This window comes from Procambarus clarkii, chromosome 42, assembly GCF_040958095.1.
Source record: "Procambarus clarkii isolate CNS0578487 chromosome 42, FALCON_Pclarkii_2.0, whole genome shotgun sequence".
Taxonomy (NCBI): Eukaryota; Metazoa; Arthropoda; class Malacostraca; order Decapoda; family Cambaridae; genus Procambarus; species Procambarus clarkii.
In genome coordinates, this window is record NC_091191.1 from 21,315,723 (window position 1) to 21,338,112 (window position 22,390).

The 22,390-nt window shown below is 45.9% G+C and overlaps 1 protein-coding gene across 2 annotated transcripts in view; it reads right to left on the reverse strand.

Moving 5' to 3' along the window:
- LOC123770249 (uncharacterized) overlaps window positions 1-22,390 on the reverse strand; it is a 407,808-nt gene that overhangs the window by 68,675 nt on the left and 316,743 nt on the right. For both annotated transcript variants that reach the window (XM_069339938.1, XM_069339939.1), the window contains 3 exons: window positions 22,004-22,224; window positions 14,701-14,810; window positions 4,582-4,711 (listed from right to left, as the gene is read on the reverse strand). In XM_069339938.1, the coding sequence (XP_069196039.1) occupies window positions 4,582-4,711; window positions 14,701-14,810; window positions 22,004-22,224 (461 nt within the window). The remainder of the gene's footprint in view (window positions 1-4,581; window positions 4,712-14,700; window positions 14,811-22,003; window positions 22,225-22,390) is intronic.

The window sequence follows — 22,390 nt, forward strand, 5'->3', positions numbered from 1 at the left end:
ACCTGCCAAAGATTATTGGGGAATATAAACCTGGATATGCGTATGGAAATGTCAAGACACACAAGCCTGGAAACCCACTTCGGCCAATCATTAGCCAGATACCCACACCCACGTACAGACTAGCGAAGCGACTCAACGGCCTGCTGACTCCTTATGTCCCTTGTGCCTTCAGCCTGAAGTCGCCAAAGGAATTTGCTGACTTACTGCGGGCCGCACGGGCCACAGGAATAAGAGCCTCGATGGACGTAGAATCGCTGTTCACTAACGTACCAGTGGACGAAACAATCGGGATGATAGCCGACAGAGTGTATCGTGATCCAGCCTATACTCCTCTTGACATACCAGAAAATATCCTAAGGAAAGCTACTCCAAGCTTGTACTAAAGAGGCACCCTTCTTGAGCCCGGATGGGCACATGTATAAGCAAGTAGATGGGGTCGCCATGGGTTCTCCCCTAGGTGTCCTGTTTGCAAACTTCTACATGGGTACCATCGAGCAAAAAGTCTTAGTCGACATGAACATGAAACCGGCCATATACTGCAGGTATGTTGACGACATTTTTACACAAGTACCTGATGTCAGACATCTGCAGGAGTTGAAGGAGGCACGGAGCGGAGTTCCGTGCTGCGTTTCACTTACGAGATGGAAAAGGATGGGAAGCTGCCCTTTCTAGATGTAACAGTCATGGAAAAGAGCGGAGGTTTCCACACTGCAGTCTACACTAAGGAAACGAACATAGGAATGTGCCTAAATGCCAAAAGCGACTGCCCAGATAGGTACAAGAGGAGTGTTGTTAACGCATATGTCAACCGTGCTCTCAGCCACAGCTCAGAATGGAAGCAAGTCGACGAAGAACTCTGTAGGGTAAGGCAGGTCCTAGTCAACAACGGCTTTTCCAATGGTTTCGTCGAAGACATCATAAGAAGGAAAGTGAAACGCCATGCAACCTCTGAAGAGACAACCAACACAACACCTATACCCCCTATTAGACTATTTTACAGGAACTTCTTTTTAACAGCTCATAAAACGGAGGAAAGGGTCCTGAAAGATATTGTTAATAGAAACGTTTATTGTTAATATTGTTAATTAGAAGTTTGGGCAGTTCTAATGCATTGTATCTACATACGAGTTTAAGCGATCACAATATTAACTGGAATGGGGCAAAAAGCATTACCAATTGTGGGGATTTCGTGGAACGGAATTTGATTGAGTCTGCTCTAATCAGTCAGTGTCCAAATCTTCTTAATGTTAGTACTGGTATGTACAAACTTGATCCATTTTTAAGTTATAATATTGCACAACAGTTTAAGAAACAACTCTGATAGAGAGGCTTACAATGTCTCATTATAATTGTATATTCATATAATGTGTGTTCATGAGGCTTTTCTTTAATCTTTCATCCTTATTCTCTGACCGCTTAATCCTCTTTGACCATTCTAAGCTAAGCTATACCTGTTTTTGGTTAATTATTTCCCTAGGGATGGGTTGGTCAGGTGTCGGCCTATATATCCTCCCCCTTCCCTTCTCCTTAGTCAGTCTGGTGTTGACAAAGGCTTTAACAAGCCGAAACGTTCACCTCATTTCATATTTCTCTGTGGATTTTCCGCATATATATATATATATATATATATATATATATATATATATATATATATATATATATATATATATATATATATATATATATATATATATATATATATATATATTGATAGCAGTCTTTCCTGTAGACATATATTATTAAATATGACTGAAAAGTAAGATTAATAATTCTAACACGAATTTTCTCATTATTTCTTATGTTTCTTTTCACTGTTGATGGTAATTGAAAAATCAATTCTCCAAAATTCATTTTTATTTCTAGTCTGACGCGACACTTGAACGCATTTCGTAAAAACTTATTACATTTTCAAAGACTTTTAGTTTACACACACACAACTATTACCTGCAAACACTAAACAGAGTTCTTACTATGCTTTGATTTAAACAGCTTTCATTTTATTTTATACCCTCATTTTGGGAGAGGTGATATGTTACAACAGTTTTGGATGAGGTGAACAAAACTTTCAACAGAGGACAGAACACGAAACAATGGGTATTGAAGGTAAGAATGGAAGTAATTGCAGAGGGCCTATTGGCCCATATTTCTTGATGCTTCTATATTGGAGCGGAGTCTTGAAGTGGATAGAATATAGTTGTGCATTAATTGGCTATTGATTGCTGGTGTTGACTTCTTGATGTGTAGTGCCTCGCAGACGTCAAGCCGCCTGCTATCGCTGTATCTATCGATGATTTCTGTGTTGTTTGCTAAGATTTCTCTGGTGATGGTCTGGTTGTGGGAAGAGATTATATGTTCCTTAATGGAGCCCTGTTGCTTATGCATCGTTAATCGCCTGGAAAGAGATGTTGTTGTCTTGCCTATATACTGAGTTCTTTGAGGCTTACAGTCCCCAAGTGGGCATTTGAAGGAATAGACGACGTTGGTCTCTTTTAAAGCGTTCTGCTTTGTGTCTGGAGAGTTTCTCATGAGTAGGCTGGCCGTTTTTTTGGTTTTATAGTAAATCGTCAGTTGTATCTTCTGAATTTTGTCTGTAGGGATAACGTTTCTACTGACAATATCTTTCAGGATCCTTTCCTCCGTTTTATGAGCTGTGGAAAAGAAGTTCCTGTAAAATAGTCTAATAGGGGGTATAGGTGTTGTGTTAGTTGTCTCTTCAGAGGTTGCATGGCGTTTCACCTTCCTTCTTATGATGTCTTCAACGAAACCATTGGAGAAGCCGTTGTTGACTAGGACCTGCCTTACCTTACAGAGTTCTTCATCGACTTGCTTCCATCCTGAGCTGTGGCTGAGAGCACGGTCGACATAAACTCTAACAACACTCCTCTTGTAACTGTCTGGGCAGTCACTGTTGGCATTTAGGCACATTCCCATGTTTGTTTCCTTAGTGTAGACTGCAGTGTGGAAACCTCCACTCCTTTCCATGACTGTTACATCTAGAAAGGGCAGCTTCCCATCCTTCCCCATCTTCCCATTGTTTGCAGGTTATAGTTGTGTGTGTGTAAACGTAAAGTCTTTGAAAATGTAATAAGTTATTACGAAACGCGTTCAAGTGTCGCGTCAGACTAGAAATAAAAATGAATTTTGGAGAATTGATTTTTCAATTACCATCAACAATGAAAAGAAACATAAGAAATATTGAGAAAATTCGTGTTATAACAGAAACAGAATATATTATTTATAACATATATAATATTTTATATATAACAGAAATCTCACACCCCAGAAGTGACTCGAACCCATACTCCCAGGAGCAACGCAACTGGTATGTACAAGACGCCTTAATCCACTTGACCATCACGACCGGACATAATGAGGTGATAGCCGAAGCTATTTGAACCACCCCACCGCCGGCACTCGGATGGTAATCTTGGGCATAGCATTTTACCAAATCACCTCATTCTTTGGGGCACACGTGAGGAACACAAATGCGAACAAGCCTGAATGGTCCCCAGGACAATATGCAACTGAAAACTCACACCCCAGAAGTGACTCGAACCCATACTCCCAGGAGCAACGCAACTGGTATGTACAAGACGCCTTAATCCACTTGACCATCACGACCGGACATAATGAGGTGATAGCCGAAGCTATTTGAACCACCCCACCGCCGGCACTCGGATGGTAATCTTGGGCATAGCATTTTACCAAATCACCTCATTCTTTGGGGCACACGTGAGGAACACAAATGCGAACAAGCCTGAATGGTCCCCAGGACAATATGCAACTGAAAACTCACACCCCAGAAGTGACTCGAACCCATACTCCCAGGAGCAACGCAACTGGTATGTACAAGACGCCTTAATCCACTTGACCATCACGACCGGACATAATGAGGTGATAGCCGAAGCTATTTGAACCACCCCACCGCTGGCACTCGGATGGTAATCTTGGGCATAGCATTTTACCAAATCACCTCATTCTTTGGGGCACACGTGAGGAACACAAATGCGAACAAGCCTGAATGGCTTGTTCAGGACAATACAGGACAAGCTTTCAGGTTCAGGACAAGCCAGGACAATATGCAACTGAAAACTCACACCCCGGAAGTGACTCGAACCCATACTCCCAGGAGCAACGCAACTGGTATGTACAAGACGCCTTAATCGTCAATCGAAGACGTCACTTCTGGGGTGACGCATATATATATATATATATATATATATATATATATATATATATATATATATATATATATATATATATATATATATATATATATATACATATATACAAGAGTTCTTTTACATTCTTGTACAGCCACTAGCACGCAGTGTTTCGGGCAGGTCCTTAATCTTAATTTTCCCCTGGAATACGGCCCGCCAAATCGCTGAACAATCAGGTGACGTTGAACAACCGGCATTCACTGCTGGGTTAACAGAGTCTACAATTAAGTATTGGCGCCCAGTCAATCCTACCCGGTGAAAATATGAACCCAGGCCAAAGTGCTGGTGAAGGGCCTAGCGAGTGTTTTACCACTGCGCCAAGGAGACTGCGTGACATTAAAATTTCTATACTGCCTACCTGGTAACAAGGATTCGGGGACACGGCCCACATCCTGGCCAGATCAGCAACATCGAGGGCTCGTTCTCCGCTCGGACCCAGAGAGTCGTCTGATGGTTCGTAGTTGTAATTTCCTAAAAGACCACTCAACCTGATGGAAAAAATGCAATTTTAATAGAAACAAATATATTTAATCGATAAAATTCATTTCATATTAAATGATGACTAACAAAGGCCTGTCAAGCATATAATCTAGAATTATAACATTTCCAGAATAGTGCGAGTTGTTGTATGTGATGCCCACACTCAGTGTTGTATGTGATGACCACACTCAGTGTTGTATGTGATGCCCACACTCAGTGTTGTATGTGATGCCCACACTCAGTGTTGTATGTGATGCCCACACTCAGTGTTGTATGTGATGCCCACACTCAGTGTTGTATGTGATGACCACACTCAGTGTTGTATGTGATGACCACACTCAGTGTTGTATGTGATGCCCACACTCAGTGTTGTATGTGATGCCCACACTCAGTGTTGTATGTGATGACCACACTCAGTGTTGTATGTGATGCCCACACTCAGTGTTGTATGTGATGCCCACACTCAGTGTTGAATGTGATGACCACACTCAGTGTTGTATGTGATGACCACACTCAGTGTTGTATGTGATGACCACACTCAGTGTTGTATGTGATGACCACACTCAGTGTTGTATGTGATGCCCACACTCAGTGTTGTATGTGATGCCCACACTCAGTGTTGAATGTGATGACCACACTCAGTGTTGTATGTGATGCCCACACTCAGTGTTGTATGTGATGCCCACACTCAGTGTTGTATGTGATGACCACACTCAGTGTTGTATGTGATGACCACACTCAGTGTTGTATGTGATGACCACACTCAGTGTTGTATGTGATGACCACATTCAGTGTTGTATGTGATGACCACACTCAGTGTTGTATGTGATGACCACACTCAGTGTTGTATGTGATGCCCGCACTCAGTGTTGTATGTGATGACCACACTCAGTGTTGTATGTGATGACCACACTCAGTGTTGTATGTGATGCCCACACTCAGTGTTGTATGTGATGCCCACACTCAGTGTTGAATGTGATGCCCACACTCAGTGTTGTATGTGATGACCACACTCAGTGTTGTATGTGATGCCCACACTCAGTGTTGTATGTGATGACCACACTCAGTGTTGTATGTGATGACCACACTCAGTGTTGTATGTGATGCCCACACTCAGTGTTGTATGTGATGCCCACACTCAGTGTTGTATGTGATGCCCACACTCAGTGTTGTATCTGATGACCACACTCAGTGTTGTATGTGATGACCACACTCAGTGTTGTATGTGATGACCACACTCAGTGTTGTATGTGATGACCACACTCAGTGTTGAATGTGATGCCCACACTCAGTGTTGAATGTGATGACCACACTCAGTGTTGAATGTGATGACCACACTCAGTGTTGAATGTGATGACCACACTCAGTGTTGAATGTGATGACCACACTCAGTGTTGAATGTGATGCCCACACTCAGTGTTGAATGTGATGCCCACACTCAGTGTTGTATGTGATGACCACACTCAGTGTTGTATGTGATGCCCACACTCAGTGTTGAATGTGATGACCACACTCAGTGTTGTATGTGATGCCCACACTCAGTGTTGAATGTGATGACCACACTCAGTGTTGTATGTGATGCCCACACTCAGTGTTGAATGTGATGACCACACTCAGTGTTGTATGTGATGACCACACTCAGTGTTGTATGTGATGACCACACTCAGTGTTGTATGTGATGCCCACACTCAGTGTTGTATGTGATGCCCACACTCAGTGTTGTATGTGATGCCCACACTCAGTGTTGTATGTGATGCCCACACTCAGTGTTGTATGTGATGCCCACACTCAGTGTTGTATGTGATGCCCACACTCAGTGTTGTATGTGATGCCCACACTCAGTGTTGTATGTGATGACCACACTCAGTGTTGTATGTGATGCCCACACTCAGTGTTGTATGTGATGCCCACACTCAGTGTTGTATGTGATGACCACACTCAGTGTTGAATGTGATGACCACACTCAGTGTTGTATGTGATGACCACACTCAGTGTTGTATGTGATGACCACACTCAGTGTTGTATGTGATGACCACACTCAGTGTTGAATGTGATGACCACACTCAGTGTTGTATGTGATGACCACACTCAGTGTTGTATGTGATGACCACACTCAGTGTTGAATGTGATGACCACACTCAGTGTTGTATGTGATGCCCACACTCAGTGTTGAATGTGATGACCACACTCAGTGTTGAATGTGATGACCACACTCAGTGTTGTATGTGATGACCACACTCAGTGTTGTATGTGATGACCACACTCAGTGTTGTATGTGATGACCACACTCAGTGTTGAATGTGATGACCACACTCAGTGTTGTATGTGATGACCACACTCAGTGTTGTATGTGATGCCCACACTCAGTGTTGTATGTGATGACCACACTCAGTGTTGTATGTGATGACCACACTCAGTGTTGTATGTGATGACCACACTCAGTGTTGTATGTGATGACCACACTCAGTGTTGTATGTGATGACCACACTCAGTGTTGTATGTGATGACCACACTCAGTGTTGTATGTGATGACCACACTCAGTGTTGTATGTGATGACCACACTCAGTGTTGTATGTGATGCCCACACTCAGTGTTGTATGTGATGACCACACTCAGTGTTGTATGTGATGCCCACACTCAGTGTTGTATGTGATGACCACACTCAGTGTTGTATGTGATGACCACACTCAGTGTTGTATGTGATGACCACACTCAGTGTTGTATGTGATGCCCACACTCAGTGTTGAATGTGATGACCACACTCAGTGTTGTATGTGATGACCACACTCAGTGTTGAATGTGATGACCACACTCTGTGAACATGTAACAATTATTCAAGCCACATTTCAGATTGTTCATTTGAGCATCATTAACTTTTAATGTGTTATTTTCATCACACACACACACACACACACACACACACACACACACACACACACACACACACACACACACACACACACACACACACATACACACACACACAACTAGGTGAGTACACACACACACACACACCTCCCCCCCCTCTCTCTCTCCCTCACCCCCTCTCTCCCTCTCCATCTCTCTCCCTCTCCTCTCTCTCCCTCTCTCTTCCCTCTCTCTCTCCTTCCCTCCTCTCTCTCCATCTCCTCCCCTCTCCCCCCTCTACTGTTTTCTCACTTCAGTGAGAGGGTCGGATCGCCCCCACCCATCCATCACACACACACACACACACACACACACACACACACACACACACACACACACACACACACACACACACACACTCACACGTGCGTGCGGACACGCAAACACACGCACGCCCGTGCGTTTGTCTCTCTCTCATCCCTCTCTCTCACCCCTCTCTCTCACCCCACTCTTACCCCTCTCTCCCACAAACTCACTCTCTCTCTCTCTCTCTCTCTCTCTCTCTCTCTCTCTCTCTCTCTCTCTCTCTCTCTCTCTCTCTCTCTCTCTCTCTCTCTCTCTTCCTCCCCCATCCCGCTCTGCCCTCCTGACAAATCCTATCACGGCACAACTATAGGAACAGGGGGCAAGCATGACAGGCAGAGGTACCAGGGGAACAGGGAAAAGTCAAAATGACGAAATGAAGGAAATGTTCACCCAGTTTCTGGAGGACGTCAAGAGTGAGATGCAAGAAATGATGCAGGAAATGAAGACCGAAATAAGCAACCTGAAAAGAGAGCTGACAGCAGCAAAGGAGGAGATTAGAGCCCTCAAAGAGAATGGTATCGATGCTGAGACTCAGAAAATCATCCAGGGAGAAGGTGGTAATAGTATTTTGGAAGAGAATGCCACAATAAAAGCAACATTTGCAGAAATGCTAACAAAAAAATAACCCTGAAGTAATGTCTGCAGTGATGGAGGTGGCCATGAAAGCAGCCACTTCACAGGAAGCGGCATGCTCTACTAGCCAGCTGCTCAATAACTATCTACGGGCTCACCATAGCCCGTGTTACTTGGAACTTATTGTTCCATGTAGCGAATCTTTAACAGCAACAACAACAGCCAGCTGCTGGAAAGGAAAAGATCAGTGGTTGCTGTGGGTATTAAAGAGCAGGAAGGCTCCAATAGGACAGAGTAGAATGATAAGGACAAAGAGGCAGTGAATGAAATACTGAAGGCACAAGACATGGAAGGGGCTGAGCATAGCATTGAGAAGGTTTTCAGGCTAGGCTGGTACAACAAAGACCGAGACCGAGTGATAAAGATAGTGTTTGCAAACGAAAACACAAAGGAGAAGATTCTATCAAGGAAGAGCTACCTGCAAAATGTGGGAGAATTCAAAAATGTATTCCTCCAGAGAGACATGACGAGGGAGGAGAGAGTCATGGCAGCAGAAGCAAGGAAGAGGCGCAGGGCGAGAGGGGAAAACCAGGAAGTCACAGCTCCCAACACAACACCCCCAGAGGCGAGGGGGAACCCACAACCAGCTACCCAGTAACACCAGCGGGGAGGAAAACCCCGCCACCCTCCTCTGCATTGAAAACCCCCTACCCCAAACCCTCCCTGCCCCCACTCAAATGTTCAGCCAAATCTCCCTCTCCCCACCCTTCTACCTCTCCCCTCCTCCCGCTAAGTCCCCCCTCCCCCCTTTCCTTCCTGTCCTCTCTCCGCTTTCACCCCATACCCTCCCTGTCCCTCCCATTTCATTGGAGCCCCCGCCCCTCATCTCAGTATCCTCTGAGACCCTGTTATCCACCTCACAGATCCTCACACCCATGGGACAGCTTCCCCCACCAGCAGAACACTCACTAAGGAGGCGATTTGAGAAGGGACAGAAGAAAGTGAGCCTCAAAGCAATGTACACTAATATATATATGGAATTACAAATAAAGCAAATGAGCTTGGAGAATGGGGACTAGAGGAAAACCCAGACATAATAGCCCTCACAGAAACAAAGATCACGAAAACGATAACAAATGCAGTGTTCCCACAGGACTATTATGTCAAGAGGAAAGAGAGGGAAGGAAGAGGTGGGGGTGGTGTAGCTCTGCTGGTAAGAAATAGCTGGGATTTTGAGGAGATGGTTATTCAGGGCTGTGAAGGTTTCAGTGACTTCATAGCAGGTACCATAACAACTGGAGGGCAAAAAAATATAGTCGTAGTCATATATAATCCACCACCAAATGACAGAAAACCTAGACAGGAATATGATAGAAACAAAATGGCCACCATTAACATAATAGAGAGAGCAGCTTCTGTTGCTAGCAGGAATTGATCTTGACTACTAATAATGGGAGACTTAAACCATGGGAAGATAGATTGGGAGAACAGAGACCCGCATGGAGGACCAGAAACATGGAGAGCTAAGCTGCTGGACGCGGCAACAAGAAACTTTCTAAGCCAGCACATCAAGGAACCAACAAGAATGAGAGGAGAAGATGAACCAGCAATGCTTGATTTGATATTTACCCTAAATGAGTGGGATATAAGGGAAGTTAAGATGGAAGCGCCCTTGGGAATGAGTGATCACAGTGTATTGAACTTTGAGTACCTGGTAGAGCTAGGAATTATCTCCCCCAAAAAAGAACTAGGAAACAAAAGGCTGGCATACCGAAAGGGGAATTATGAAGAGATGAGAAGTTTCCTAAGGGAAATACCTTGGGACACAGACCTCAGAGATAAGTCTGTACAAGATATGATGGACTATGTTACCCAAAAGTGTCAGGAGGCAGTAAACAGGTTCATCCCCGGCCCAAAGGGAAAAATCCGAGAAGCAACAGAAGAATCCATGGTATAATAGGGCATGTATGGAAGCGAAGAAACTGAACAAAAGGGCGTGGAGGAACTTCCGGAATAACAGAACACCAGAAAGCAGAGAGAGATACCAGAGAACCAGGAATGAGTATGTCAGGGTGAGAAGAGAAGCAGAGAAAAGTTATGAAAATGATATAGCAAACAAAGCCAAGACCGAACCAAAGCTACTCCACAGTCACATCAGAAGGAAAACAACAGTGAAAGAACAGGTATTGAAACTTAGCTCAGGCGAGGACAGGTATTCAGAGAATGACAAAGAGGTGTGTGAAGAACTCAACAACAGGTTCCAGGAGATCTTCACAATAGAACAAGGTGAGGTCACTGTTCTATGAGAAAGGGAGGTAAACCAGGCGGCCTTGGAAGAGTTCGAAATTACGAGAGAGGAGGTCAAGAGAAACCTGCTGGATCTGGATGTTAGAAAGGTTGTTGGTCCAGACGGGATCTCGCCATGGGTACTGAAAGAGTGTGCAGAGGCACTTTGCTTGCCACTCTCCATAGTGTATAGAAAGTCACTGGAGACGGGAGACCTACCAGAAATATGGAAGACGGCGAATGTGGTCCCATTATACAAAAAGGGCGACAGGCAAGAGGCACTGAACTACAGGCCAGTGTCCTTGACTTGTATACCATGCAAGGTGATGGAGAAGATCGTGAGAAAAAACCTGGTAACACATCTGGAGAGAAGGGACATCATGACAAATCGCCAACATGGATTCAGGGAGGGTAAATCTTGCCTGACTGGCTTAATAAAATTCTACGACCAGGTGACAAAGATTAAGCAAGAAAGAGAAGGCTGGGCGGACTTCATTTTCTTGGATTGTCGGAAAGCCTTTGACACAGTACTGCATAAGAGGCTGGTTCATAAGCTGGAGAGACAGGCAGGTGTAGCTGGGAAGGTGCTCCAGTGGATAAGGGAGTACCTGAGGAATAAGAAGCAGAGAGTTACGGTGAAGGGTGAGACCTCAGATTGGCGTGAAGTCACCAATGGAGTCCCACAGGGCTCTGTACTCGGTCCTATCTTGTTTCTGATATATGTAAATGATCTCCCGGAGGGTATAGATTCATTTCTCTCAATGTTTGTGGACGATGCCAAAATTATGAGAAGGATTAAGACAGAGGAGTACTGCTTGAGGCTTCAAGAAGACCTAGACAAGCTGAAGGAATGGTCAAACAAATGGTTGTTAGAGATGTATACCCAAGCAAATGTAATGTAATGAAGATAGGTATAGGGAGCAGGAGGCCAGATACAAGGTATCATCTGGGAGAGGAAATCTTCAAGAGTCAGAGAAAGAAAAAGACTTGGGGGTTGATATCACGCCAGACCTGTCCCCCTGCAGCCCATATCAAGAGGATAACATCAGCGGCATATGCCAGGCTGGCCAACATAAGAACGGCATTCAGAAACTTGTGTAAAGAATCATTCAGAACTTTGTATACCACATATGTCAGGCCAATCCTGGAGTATGCAGCCCCAGCATGGAGTCCATATCTAGTCAAGGATAAGACTAAACTGGAAAAGGTTCAAAGGTTTGCCACCAGACTAGTACTCGAGCTGAGAGGTATGAGCTACGAGGAAAGACTACGGGAATTAAACCTCACTTCGCTGGAAGACAGAAGAGTTAGGGGGGACATGATCACCACATTCAAGATTCTCAAGGGAATTGATAGGGTAGATAAAGACAGTCTATTTAACACAAGGGGCACACGCACTAGGGGACACAGGTTGAAACTGAGTGCCCAAATGAGCCACAGAGATATTAGAAAGAACTTTTTTAGTGTCAGAGTGGTTGACAAATGGAATGCATTAGAAAGTGATGTGGTGGAGGCTGACTCCATACTCAGTTTCAAATGTAGATATGATAGAGCCCAATAGACTCAGGAACCTGTACACCTGTTGATTGACGGTTGAGAGGCGGGACCAAAGAGCTAAAGCTCAACCCCCGCAACCATAACTAGGTGAGTACAACTAGGTGAGTACATACACTCACACACACACACACACACACACACACACACACACACACACACACACACACACACACACACACACACACACACACACACACACACACACACACACATGTAACACAGCATCAACATGGGTTCAGGGATGGCAGGTCCTGCCTCACAGGGTTACTTGAATTCTACGACCAGGCAACAAAAATAAGGCAAGAAAGAGAAGGGTGGGCAGACTGCATATTTTTGGATTGTCAGAAAGCCTTTGATACAGTGCCACACAAGAGGCTAGTGCGAAAGTTGGAGATGCAGGCTGGAGTGAGAGGGAAGGTACGCCGGTGGATAGAGGAGTACCTAAGCAACAGGAGACAACGAGTCTGTGTGAGGGGTGAGGTCTCAGATTGGCGAGACGTCACAAGTGGAGTCCCGCAGGGGTCAGTCCTTGGACCTATACTGTTTCTGGTATATGTAAATGATCTCCCAGAGGGTATAGATTCGTTCCTCTCAATGTTTGCCTACGATGCAAAAATTATGAGGAGGATTAAAACAGAGGATGATAGTAGGAGGCTACAAGATGACCTGGATAGACTGAGTGAATGGTCCAACAAATGGCTGTTGAAGTTCAACCCGAGTAAATGCAAAGTAATGAAACTAGGCAGTGGAAACAGGAGGCCAGGCACAGGATACAGAATAGGAGATGAAGTACTTAATGAAACAGACAGAGAGAAAGATCTAGGAGTTGATATCACACCAAACCTGTCTCCTGAAGCCCACATAAAGAGAATAACGTCTGCGGCATATGCGAGGCTGGCTAACATCAGAACGGCGTTCAGGAACCTGTGTAAGGAATCATTCAGAATCTTGTACACCACATATGTAAGACCAATCCTGGAGTATGCGGCCCCAGCATGGAGCCCGTACCTTGTCAAGCACAAGACGAAGATGGAAAAAGTCCAAAGGTATGCTACTAGACTAGTCCCAGAACTAAGAGGCATGAGTTATGAGGAAAGGCTGCGGGAAATGCACCTTACGACACTGGAAGACAGAAGAGTAAGGGGGGACATGATCACAACCTACAAAATCCTCAGGGGAATCGACCGGGTAAACAAGGATGAACTATTCAACACTGGTGGTACGCGAACAAGGGGACACAGGTGGAAACTGAGTGCCCAAATGAGCCACAGAGATATTAGAAAAAACTTTTTTAGTGTCAGAGTGGTTGACAAATGGAATGCACTAGGAAGTGATGTGGTGGAGGCTGACTCCATACACAGTTTCAAATGTAGATATGATAGAGCCCAATAGGCTCAGGAATCTGTACACCAGTTGATTGACGGTTGAGAGGCGGGACCAAAGAGCCAGAGCTCAACCCCCGCAAGCACAATTAGGTGAGTACAATTAGGTGAGTACACACACACACACGCGCGCGCGCACGCTCACACACACACAGTAGTTTCAAAGCGTTATATGACACAGAGTGTTGGGAAGACGGGACACCACGAGCGTAGCTCTCATCCTGTAACTACACTGAGGTAATTACACATCTCACCCCCCCCCGCCCCCCCCCCATGCTGTCATCTAGCTCTCTACCTATCATATTCTTCCCGGTCTGGTCCTTCCTTCCTCCAGTCTCAACGTTAATGGTTCAAAATATTCCTTATCATTTACAAGGTCCAGGTATTGACCTTATCAAACAGTATCAGGACCACTCCGCTTATCACTATATCACTCTCCTCCACTCTCTCCCCCACTCTCCCATACGCTCTCCTCCACTCTCTTCTCTCCAGCTCCTCCACTCTCCTCCACTCTCTTCTCTCCAGCTCCTCCACTCTCCTCCACTCTCTCCCCCACTCTCCCCTCACTCTCTCCCCAACCCTCTCCCCTACTCTCCCCAACTCTCACCAACTCTCCCCCCCACTCTCTCCCCCACTCTCCCCCACTCTCTCCCCCACTCTTTCCTCCACTCTCTCCCAAACCCTCTCCCCTACTCTCTCCCCCACTCTCCCCAACTCTCTCCCCCACTCTCTCTCAACAGTCTCTCATATGCTCTCGTCCACTCTCTCCTCCACTCTCTCCCCAACTCTCTCCACAACTCTCTCCTCCACTCTCTCCCCAACTCTCTCCACAACTCTCTCCTCCACTCTCTCCCAAACTCTCTCCACAACTCTCTCCTCCACTCTCTCCCAAACTCTCTCCACAACTCTCTCCCCCACTCTCTCCTCCAACACTACTTTTGTTTGATAATTGTAAAAACAATATTGGGAATGAGTTTCCACTAACCTGTTGAAGTACTTCCCGCCAACTGTGATAGAGCATCCCTGGGAGTGCCTGCTGCAGGTCACCAACAGGTCTGGCATCTTCAAGGCAGAGTAACCATTTTCACTGTGAACCTGATGTAAATAATATTATAGCATTAGATTTTCAATAACTATACAAACATATACATTATTGTACGACTTGAAAGAGCCCAAGAGGACCCCTGTTTACTTTATTTACTAAATTTGTATTTATTGCAGATACTTGTTCTGAAATTTTAAAAGAGAAAGCATATGAAAACATTTGTACAATATTATTAGTATTCTAAATATATCATCAAAATAAAAAATAACTTTATTCATACTGCAGAAGAGAAATAATAACTTGCAGATGTTTTCTGCAAGTTATTTGTTTACTCTGGACTAGACGAACTGCATGATATACGAGACTAGAGAAGCAAGCACACACCAACCCACATATGTGACATGCCAGAAATATAAATTATCTGTTTATTGGGCAGCGCCACTTATCCTGTGAGTGGACATACTGCCGTAGCAGCATGTTATTTTGAGGTTATCTTGAGATGATTTCGGGGCTTTTTAGTGTCCCCGCGGCCCGGTCCTCGACCAGGCCTCCACCCCCAGGAAGCAGTCCGTGACAGCTGACTAACACCCAGGTACCTATTTTACTGCTAGGTAACAGGGGCATAAGGTGAAAGAAACTCTGCCCATTGTTTCTCGCCGGTGTCTGGGATCGAACCCAGGACCACAGGATCACAAGTCCAGCGTGCTGTTCGCTCGGCTGACCGGCTCCTTGTACATCACTCCCCCAATAGGAAGAAAATCCGTTGGGTTGTTCATCCTGTCACTTGTATCCAGGCACAGATGGGACTTGCTTAACTATCTCAAGTGAACAGCTTATCAAACAAGAAGATTAACAGTCGTTAATTATTAAAATCTTACGTTATCTTGCTGGTGCAAAATTGGGGAATCTTTCAAGAACAGTATCAATATTTGACAAATAGTGTTTTCCTAACTCAAACAATGTGAGGTTTATTATTCTACACATACTTCTCATGTCTCTCAGGTGTTCACATTCTCTCAGGTAATAGTCAAGGCGGTGTTCATCACTCTCACCGCAGATTCTGCAACTCCTCTGCTCAACTGTTGTTTCCATTCCGAATCTCCATGGATATTTGTATCCAAGACGAATCATTGCTATTACTGATTCTCTCCCGCGGCCACCACCTCTTCGTCCATAATGATTGGGATTGCCAGCGGCAACCACATTGTACCATCGCACAGATTTACTGATTTGTTCTTCTGTCCTCCTTTCCTCAGTAACCTTATCACGGTGATATTGCCTGATGATACCTCTAATTTATAGAGGAGTCTTGGGTATGAAGGGCGCCTGACAGCTGGGTGAACAGCGCTTCGAATTCGTAGTTCTGAGGTTCCGGGTTCGATACCTAGTGGAGGCAGAGACAAATGGGCAAAACGTTTTTTTCACCCTGATGCCCCTGTTACCTAGCATTAAATAGGTACCTGGGAGTTAGACAGCTGCTACGGGCTACTTCCGGGGTGTGTGTAACAAAACGGAGGCCTGGTCGAGGACCGGGCCGCGGGGATGCTAAGCCCCGAAATCATTTCAAGATAACCTCAAGATGAAGTATTCAACATGGTGTCCTTCAGCAGCCAGCACACCTCCTCCCACACACTCCAACATGGGACGGAGCCACAGGAATTCGACGAGTCTTCCTTAATTGGTAAGTACTCTCACCGCTGTTGATGTTGTAGATTCAGCTACGGGGTTCGGTCGGCCGAGCGGACAGCACGCTGGACTTCTGATCCTGTGGTCCTGGGTTCGATCCCAGGCGCCAGCGAGAAACATTGGGCAGAGTTTCTTTCACCCTATGCCCCTGTTACCTAGCAGTAAAATAGGTACCTGGGTGTTAGTCAGCTGTCACGGGCTGCTTCCTGGGGGTGGAGGCCTGGTCGAGGACCGGGCCGCGGGGGACACTAAAAGGCCCCGAAATCATCTCAAGATAACCTCAAGATAACGGGCTCAACCTGCCCTCACGCTTGGTTGTAATGAGTCAGTACAGTCCGGTTCGTTCTCGGCGAATCGAGAATTCCGGGTTCGAATCCCGGGCGGGACAGAAATGGTTGGGCACATTTCCTTTCACCTAATGCCTCTGTTTACCTAGCAGCAAATAGGTACTCAGGAGTTAATCAGATCGTTGTGGGATTGCATCCTGGGCGGGGTCAGTAATTCTACCTTAGGGGGGGGGGGGGGGGGGCGGGAGGACCTCGATAAGCCTAACGTGTATGAATATACTCTGGCTTCCTGTCCCCCAACACAATAAATTATTATTATACTTTGCAGCAAATTGGCGCCTGGCTGCCAGTCGGTGAGACTGGGGTTGACCCGCGGGGGTCAAGGGGTTGAAGGTATGGAACACTCCACACAGTAACGTTGTGGAAGAGGACGGACAGCAGTGACATGACTCCTTCATTGTGGTAATTGACTTTAGTCTGTCTTTCTTGCTTCCTTCTTGAGTGCGTCCCAGCGACTCGGTGCCTCACCTAGTGTGTCAAGCACCTCACCAACTCACCACTATAATATTTTGGTGACTCACCAACTCACCACTAAATATTTTGGTGACTCACCAAGTCACCACTATGCACTGTATATGCTTTAATGTTGGGATAATTTATTTTTGGCTAGGATATGTCTAAGTTTGATAAGGAATGCTGTGTTGTGCATAAATTTATGGCACCTATAGGCGCTGGATATTATTTTCCCAAGTCGTCGCGTCGATGGAAAATTTGGCGACGAGGTGTGCAGTTGCGACAAGTGATTGATGGCACGTCGTAGACCCCCCTCAGGTCACTGACCCCCCTCAGGTCACTGACCCCCTCGGGTCACTGACCCCCTCGGGTCACTGACCCCCTCGGGTCACTGACCCCCTCGGGTCACTGACCCCCTCGGGTCTCTGACCCTCCTCGGGTCACTGACCCCCTCGGGTCACTGACCACCTCGGGTCACTGACCACCTCGGGTCACTGACCACCTCGGGTCACAGACCCCCTCGGGTCACTGACCCCCTCGGGTCACTGACCCCCTCGGGTCACTGACCACCTCGGGTCACTGACCCCCCTCGGGTCACTGACCCCCCTCGGGTCACTGAACCCCCTCGGGTCACTGACCCCCCTCGGGTCACTGACCCCCTCGGGTCACTGACCCCCTCGGGTCACTGACCCCCCTCGGGTCACTGACCCCCCTCGGGTCACTGAACCCCCTCGGGTCACTGACCCCCCTCGGGTCACTGACCCCCTCGGGTCACTGACCCCCTCGGGTCTCTGACCCCCCTCGGGTCACTGACCCCCTCGGGTCACTGACCACCTCGGGTCTCTGACCCCCCTCGGGTCACTGACCCCCTCGGGTCACTGACCCCCTCGGGTCTCTGACCCCCCTCGGGTCACTGACCACCTCGGGTCACTGACCACCTCGGGTCACTGACCTAACGTCATCAGTAGCGGCATGACCTCCAAGCAACTGCCAAGTTTGCATAATATCCAAGAATGGCTTTGGTTCGACGTTGCATCAACGGTAATTTAAGTTGACCAGACCACACACTAGAAGGTGAAGGGACGACGACGTTTCGGTCCGTCCTGGACCATTCTCAAGTCATAATCGACTTGAGAATGGTCCAGGACGGACCGAAACGTCGTCGTCCCTTCACCTTCTAGTGTGTGGTCTGGTCAACATACTTTAGCCACGTTATTGTGACTCATCGCCTGCAACGGTAATTTAACGTTGAATTAACATAGATGACGTTGATCCTGCGTTTAATTTGCGTGGAACGCAAATTAATTGATGCAAATTCAATTTACATCTCTTTAGAGTGAACCTTTTCCGATTTTATCTCTATTTAAGGTGCATCACAGAGCTTTGACTTCAGCAAAGGTCAACGTTCTCGAGTCACCGTCAATATAGCCGGATGTAATCCCCATGCGGGACAGAAACGGTTGAACACGTTTCCTTCCACCTGATAACTCTGATCGTCTAGCAGTAAATACGTTCCAGGGAGTTAAGGAACAGTTATGGGTTGTATCCTGAGGCAGGTCAGTAGTTTGTCCCAGGGGGTGGGACCTTGATGCTAACCTAACACACACAGGTTTCTTGTCTCCGACAAGGGAAATAGTTATTAATAAGATATTTTTGATGAGTATGTGTCGAGAACGCTAGGTAGAGGGCGTGATTATCAGGACTTGGGGGAAGGACATCTGTGCCTCAGCCTCTGCCACTATAAATGAACATATAGCGAAACTCGTTCCATTTGTAACAGCTTATTTTCTTTTTGATCAACATACTAATATATTTTCTATTTATTTTCAGTCATTTTTAATATAAAGTACAGTATTATATTAGTGCACAGATTTGTACTATTTCAATTCATGGTTTTGTACTAATGTGCACTCCTGTATTAATGAACAGAACCGAGTTTTTCCCTGTATAATAGAGTAATGTGCACAGTTAGGTACATAATTATGTAAACTCCTTGAAACATCACATTATTTGGCCATTCGAGGGTCACTATTCATCTCAGTCAAAGTAAGTAAAAAAATCCAGCGTTGAATTCCGTGTGAACTGAACCCGGGACCTTCCGGCTGTGGATGTTTCTGGTTCCTGGCTGCTCTGAAGACGAGTTCTTTCGAATTCCTAGCGAAAAAAGGTCTTCTGTGGAAGACTCTTTGCCATCCATGTCATGTGTCTGCAGCCAAAATACTCTCTCCACATGTAATTGGACTGCTCTCCAACCTGCTTCTTCCAGATGAGGTGGCAACCTTCTCTCCGGTTAGTGATGTCTTTCGACTTCCTGTCTTAAGTTCTTTCTAGGAGAACATTTTGTCTGTCACCCTCATGCTGGATTTTCCTTTCTGTCCTCCCTTCTTTCTGGTGAAGTTGTAATCCACATTATGTCGGCTGAGTGTGCCATTCCAAACACCCTTTTTTCTACGTCTGCAATGTGTTCAGCCAGCTCCTACCCTGGGACAACCCTGTGCAGGAAGTTCTCAGGTTGTGGCAGGAGTTGTAATGCTAATCTATGTAGCTGTGGTTACCGATTTTTCAGTTTATTTGAGCCAGAAGATTCAACGGCCGCCAGAAGTGGGTGGAACTCGCCAGACCTGTCACAGATAGCTTCCAGCCGACCTTTCGTGGTGTGCACCAGTAGCAGCGGGAGGTGACCGTCTAGGCACGTTTTTGCTGGCTTGGATCCAGGTTGGTTTGGCTCTACAGCTTATCTATTGGGGATTTCTCTGGGCTTGGTTTCCTGTTCATCCTATTATGATCCAGGCTCTGCCCAGCCGTCTCCTCCATTATTTCATTTCCCTTTTTGCTATGCATGGGATAGGGTTACCATTGTGCTTACTTTGACTTACCTCCTGTGCGATATCTTGCTCCTAGTCCCAGGGGTTCACCAGGTGGCGGTATCCTGGTTTCAATTTCAATCCTGGTTTGTGGACTCTATAGTCTTCTTTCCTGTTGCGACTCTGGGAGAGGGACATTACGGGGCTTTCTGTGATTCAAACGTTTCTGTAATCGTCTTGTAGCTGAGCTAAATGTAGGCCCTGGGTGACACTCTCCGTTCTTTGTGTTGGGTGCGGCCTCCCTGTTCTCTTTTGGTATTACGTGCTGCCCCAAGTTTTCTACCCTAAACCCCGCTCTTGCACTACTGATAGTGTGACACTGGCTGCGTTCCCTGGCACTGAACATTTTATCCTAGCACTGGGCGCTAGTCCCTGGGCTGTATGTCCTTGATCGCATGGTTGTGTCTACTGGTATCTACGATTCTTGTTCTGGTACCTGGGCGGCGTACCTTGGTGTTAGCTGCTTGCAGTGGAACGGAGCTGTTTTTCCTGATGTTGATAATAATCTCGTGCATATCATGGTTTGCAATATGGCAGACTTTGTGGTGACGGCCCACATGAGACTACCCAAACTGCAACGGAAACAGGCAGGCATGCCAGGAAGAAGGCAAGTCTTACACTTATCCACGAATATTGTCCGAGAGAGATAGCAACAATCACAGATAAGGAAGAATCAGTATGACCCAATGTCACACCTAGGAAAGACCTCAGGCACTGAAACACATGAATCAGAAATTTGTAAACGCACACTAGCACAAAGCTAGTGAACTCCTCATCGAAAGGCCTCTCAATGGTGAAAAAGTCGTACTCGATACCCAGAAGCTAGGCGACTCAAGAGGAGCCGACTCACAGAGGAGGAAACCCGAACCCTTTAGAGAAGGTATTGCTGTTGGGACAAGTGAGATTAGGAATTAGGAAGCTATGAAGAACTCTGCAGAGCGGGTAGGTCAGGATAGGTCTCACAACCAAATGTGATTCTGAAAGCTCCAGGAAAATACCGAGGGAATCCTTCAAGAAGGATATACCTTAATAGATACTTCCTTTAAGAGGTTGCCCAAGGGAAATCATTTATAATTTTGAAGATGCCTGTAGCTTATTGATATTCCACTGAGGAAGGAAAAACTGCATCCATGTGGTAACCCTTTTATTTAACAATTAAGAATTCGTTGTGTTGGGGGACAGGTAGTCAGTTTATATATACAGTATATGCCAAGCATAAATCGAAGTACCCCCCATCCCAGGGTCAACTTACTGACCCTCCCCTGGATGCAACCCCACAACAAGTTAACTCCTGTGTGTCTGTTTACTGCTTGGTAAACAGCGGCATTAGGTGATAGGAAACGTGCCCAATTATTTCTGTCCCGCCAAGGATTCTCGATTGTGAGTCGAGAACGAACCCTACTGTACTACCAGGACCCTAAACGGACTCCACTACCGGGACCCAAACCAAGCAATGCAAACATTACTTATAATGTCTCCGTGGTGTAGTGGTAAGACACTCGCCTGGCGTTCCGCGAGCGCTATGTCATGGGTTCGTATCCAGGCCGGGGAGGATTTACTGGGCGCAATTCCTTAACTGTAGCCTCTGTTTAACGCAACAGTAAAATGTGTACTTGGATGAAAAAACGATTCTTCGCGGCGGGGATCGTATTCCAGGGACCTGCCCGAAACGCTACGCGTACTAGTGGCTGTACAAGAATGTAACAACTCTTGTATATATCTAAAAAAAAAAAAAAAAAAAAAAAATGTCGAAACGTTTCGTAAATCGTATTGGAAATTGAGGAGGAAAAAATATTTGCGTGTGCATAATAATGTAACTCAGACTAATAGAGTAATAGTATTGAGCTATGGAAGAAACAATAGTGTTCATGACTAACAACACGGAACGCTGACCTGAGCTCCAGCTTGAGAGGTCTCGACGGTGCCGTCCACGTGTAGGGTGACATCTATGCGTTGGCCGTGAACAACAATGGCGTCTAGACTTGCAGCACCATCTTTGGCCTTGTATATGCCAACAACCTCAAAGTCGTCAGTCACAAAGTCCTTAGTTAGCAGGTATGAGCAGGAACCCAGGAACTCGTAGTGGCGAAGGTCAAACGTTGTCACATGTTGACCTGCAGTGAAAAGTACGTAATGTTGAAGAATGTTGCATGCAAGAAATAATTAATGAAACAATCCAAGATTAAATGGTAATAGTGAACAGAACAGTGACTCATTTACAAACAAATATTATTTGTTTATTAGTCACTTACATTTTCCGGACAGTTTGTAACACGAGGA